General features: G+C 36.8%; 1 protein-coding gene across 1 annotated transcript in view; it reads right to left on the bottom strand.

Moving 5' to 3' along the window:
* The window catches only part of enpp1 (ectonucleotide pyrophosphatase/phosphodiesterase 1), a 21,258-nt gene that overhangs the window by 8,943 nt on the left and 8,267 nt on the right, over window positions 1-4,048 (bottom strand). The window contains exons 4-9 of the mRNA XM_024291957.2: window positions 2,484-2,581; window positions 2,336-2,415; window positions 1,841-1,960; window positions 1,228-1,337; window positions 1,083-1,148; window positions 916-988 (exon numbers count right to left, since the gene is read on the bottom strand). Coding sequence (XP_024147725.1) covers window positions 916-988; window positions 1,083-1,148; window positions 1,228-1,337; window positions 1,841-1,960; window positions 2,336-2,415; window positions 2,484-2,581 — 547 coding nt within the window. The remainder of the gene's footprint in view (window positions 1-915; window positions 989-1,082; window positions 1,149-1,227; window positions 1,338-1,840; window positions 1,961-2,335; window positions 2,416-2,483; window positions 2,582-4,048) is intronic.

The raw sequence follows: 4,048 nt of genomic DNA, 5'->3' as shown, positions 1-4,048 counted from the left end.
TCTGGTGCGCGTTTGTTATTATCTGGTGTGCGTTAGTTGCTATCTGGTGCCTACCTGTTAGTGGCGAGAATTTTTTTTTTTTCGAAAAGTTAAAGTAATTTTTATTTTTTGTGGTTACCACCTGGTGCACACCAGATAGTAACTGTCGCGTACCAGATAGTAAGTAACGCGCACTATACAGAAACTAACTAGCACCTGATATTTGTCAGGGAAAAAATGGCTTCAGTTTTTAGTAAAAAATAAAAAATTCTGGCTACTAACTAGTGCGCACCAGATAGTAACTGGAATGCATTCGATGGTAACTAGCGCTCACCAGATTGTAGCCAGGAAAAAAAAAAAAAAAAAAGGTTCTGGCTACCAAAGGATACGCACCAGATAGTGACGCACACCAGATAGCAACTGGTGCACACCAGATAGTAAACAGATATTTTTTTTATTTTTACTTGAACTTTTTTTCCAACTCCAATGTCCCTTTAGGACTCAGTACATATTATTTTGTTTAAAGCTGTATTTTAGATAAGTAATATTTTGCAATTATGAATAAGGAATACCTTACAGCATTTTTTTTCATTGCATTGCACTCTGTTTTAATCACATTTTGTTCGTTATTCTGTTATTTTATTGCAGTCTTCGATCTCATAATAGTGTCTAAACTGTAAAAGGAAGTAAAAAAAGTCCACACACCCCCTTTTTAGAGTCACAAGGTTGCTGGAGCCTATCCCAACACTTTTGGGCAAAGGCAAGATAAACCCTGACGAGATCACCAGTCTGTCATAGGGCTAACTCTAGTGCACTTCAATGTTAAATATGATCACATATTTTATATTTTAAGCTAAAGTCTTCTAAAATATGAGTTATTCTTTCAGTAAAAGACGATATTTAGATCTTGTAAAAAATGGTCTAGAAACCACTGACCTGTGAACTTTCTGGACCATAACCATGGCCAGAACGATCAGGTTCCTCCAGGTACAAAGTATAAAAGTCTGGTCTAAAATTCAACATTAGAAAAAAATAATAAAAATGCTCAGAATAGTATTTAAAATATTGTAACATATTTATTCATGTAATAAAAACGACCATACCTCTTCTCTTCAGGTAAACTGAGCCAATTCAGCAAAGTTGACACTCGGGTCTCAAACGTGATATCTCTGTACATAGAAGAGGTTCTCAGTAATGCCCAAAACCACTTCTAAAATTCATTTTCACACAAATAATAACACATTTTACCTGTTATACTTCTCGTAGATATTCGGAAATGTGCCGTTGATTTTCACATCGGAGCCCGGCCAGAAGAAAGTGGCTGCTTTTAGTGTTTGACGTTTGGCGGTGATCCAAATCTGAGCACAGAGAGAAAGAAGACAAAAAACAAAAAGAAAACCTTCAGGAGTTGTAGAGAAATCAGACAGTAATTGCTAGATACATTTGAAGCTTCTTGTTGAGAAGCTTGTTGAAAAGTTCATTTCTGCACAGTAAATTGTCTGGAAAGTTGCTTGGCTTCTGCACTGAGAAGCAGCACTTTGTCATGCAGCTGAGGACTGAAATTTAAGAGGCCTCCCATTTAGACAGAAACCACAGAGCGTCTAAGCAAGCACGAGCTGCCGTTCCCACAAGCTGTCATTTAGCACAAGCTGTATCCATAATTATATCAGAAAGCTCATTACTTGGAGAGCAAATTACAGCACGGCTGGAGAACAAAGCTGCACGTTTCTTACACGAGACAAGTGCCTTCTGCATCATGTTTGGCTTTCCGCTAAATGATGCCTTGTAAACTCGTGCAAGAAAAATGACCTGCAATTCTGAGATTGCTCAAAAACAAAGACGTTTTGGTGATTGCGCTTACCGGTTCTCCTTGGTACCACTTGGGGTTATTTTTCTCGTCTGTTCTCAAGCTGAAGAAGGCGTTTCGAGTCACGTCGTACATCTTGTTATCCACGATCCCGTGAGACTCGGGATAAAGACCCTGCAGGAGTCACAGGGAAAATAAATACAGATGTTTTGGAAGTATAGCTGCATGAGGTTTTTCCAGCCCCCTCCTATCTTTTTAATCTAAACAACTGGTAAACAGCAGTTTATTTTAATTGTAGAGTCTGCTTAACCAGTAGAGGTGGAATCTAGGTTATAATGCCCTCAATTTGGTGTTTCTCCAGGCACATGTAAGCTATTAGGCCTCAGCACTGCAGTAACTTGATACGGTGGGAGGACTGAGTGTTCTGCACAGAAAAACAATCTGAAATGTAAAATATTGAACAATAAGCAGGTTTTTTTCATAAAAAATGATATTTAATACCTATATTTTAAGTTAAAAAAAAGAATCTATTAGGTAAGAGGAGCTCACGGTGACGATGGTGTAGTGGTTGGGGAAGGTCTTTGTTGGGTAGACAGGTCTGATGTATGGAGCTGTTGTTCCTCTGTTTCCTGCAACACATCATCGCTGTGTCACTCCAGGAAGAGCTACGGGGCCGAACGGCGTCAGCTGAACTCACGCAAAGCACTGATGATCGGTAAATGGTTCTGGTGGTCTTTCAGGTACTGCGCCCGGAAACCGTCTAGCGACACCAGGATCAGGGGGGGTCGGGAAAAACTGAAACGGAAAGAAGGAGTTTGTTAGACTTGTGGAAGTGAGTTATCATTCAGCAGGAAGCTGCCTTTTCCTTTTTTTGCAAGCTTCTAATAAATTTAACAGACATGAAGTTTTTTGGAGCTAAACTCAACAAACAGAAAAATGGGGTGTAGCAAAAACCAGATGAACTACTTTGTTTCAAACTTAGTCATGCAGGATAATTTATTAGAGTAGATCAGCAATGAAAAAATAAACAGAATGAAACCAAATCCCATAAAACATGCAATGACTCGCTACTGTAACTCCGGAAGAGAGCAGCTTGAAGAAGAAGATTAGTTAGAAATAGGGAAAATTTATTTCTTCTTCTTCCATCTTTTTCTTTTTTATTCTTTCTTCTTTGTTCATTTTTTTTTTACTTTTTTATTCTTTTTTCTTTTTCCTTCTTCTTCCTTTTTCCTTCTTTCCTCTTCTCCCAATAAGTTTTCTTCTTCCTTCTTTTTCTTTCTTCTTGTTTCTTCTTTCTTTTTCTTCTTCTTTCTTTTTTTTCTTCCTTCTTCTTCCTAACAGTTTGCTGATGCGGTTTTAGTTTTGCGCCATAATGTCCGCTCCAGGCTGATGCTAAATTCTCCTATTTCAGATTTTCTAATCGTTTATTCCTGTTTTAACAAACTGTGGTGCCTTAAAGATGTTCTTTGTTTTGTATTTTGGTGGTGCGTTGTTGTTTGCTGCCTTTTAAAGTGATTAATTCCATGTATTCCTGTTTTGTGTGATCCATGATTAAACTTAGGTTTATAAATAAAAAATCTTTTTCTTCCTTCTTTTTTTTCTTATTATTTATTTTTCTTCCTTCTTTTTTTCTTCTTCTTTCTTGTTTTTCATCTTCCTTATTATTTTTCTCTTCCTTCTTTCTTATTTTCTATTTTTTTTCTTGGTTATTCTTTCTTTGTCCTTTATTTTTCTTCTTCCTTCTTTTTTATTTTCCTTCTCTCATTTTCTATTTTTCTTCTTCCTTTTTTTCTTCTTCCTTCTTCTTTCAGTTCCTTCTTTATCTTTCTTTCTTCTTTTTCTTCTTCTTTTTTCTGTGGTTTACTGTCAGTTTATTACCTCCACCACCCAGTCCGGATGGATTTTTCTCGATTTGGTTTCATTTTTATTTCTTTTTTGCGTTGTCTCATCTACAGCTGTTGATGACCCTCGGTGTATTTAAGAGTCTGGTTTTCTGTTCTTCACTGTCAGGTCATTTGCCCTGTTACACTTTTTGTTTTTGTCGTGTTTAAACTCACTTAATAAATATTTAGGTTTCTCACATCCAGCCAGCTATTTCTGCATTTTGGGTCCTACGCTACCAGTTTGTGACAACAACAACAGAAGAGAATTCCAGAAATATAGACTATTTTAAAGGGTAAAACAAAACCATCTTACATAGTCAGTGCCTTCAGAAAATGTGTTTTTTTCATGTTTCTTTGGTTAGTTGAAAAATACGATTGA

Source organism: Oryzias melastigma, linkage group LG24, assembly GCF_002922805.2.
Source record: "Oryzias melastigma strain HK-1 linkage group LG24, ASM292280v2, whole genome shotgun sequence".
In the NCBI taxonomy this organism is placed as follows: Eukaryota; Metazoa; Chordata; class Actinopteri; order Beloniformes; family Adrianichthyidae; genus Oryzias; species Oryzias melastigma.
This window is presented reverse-complemented; position numbering and strand designations above follow the sequence as displayed.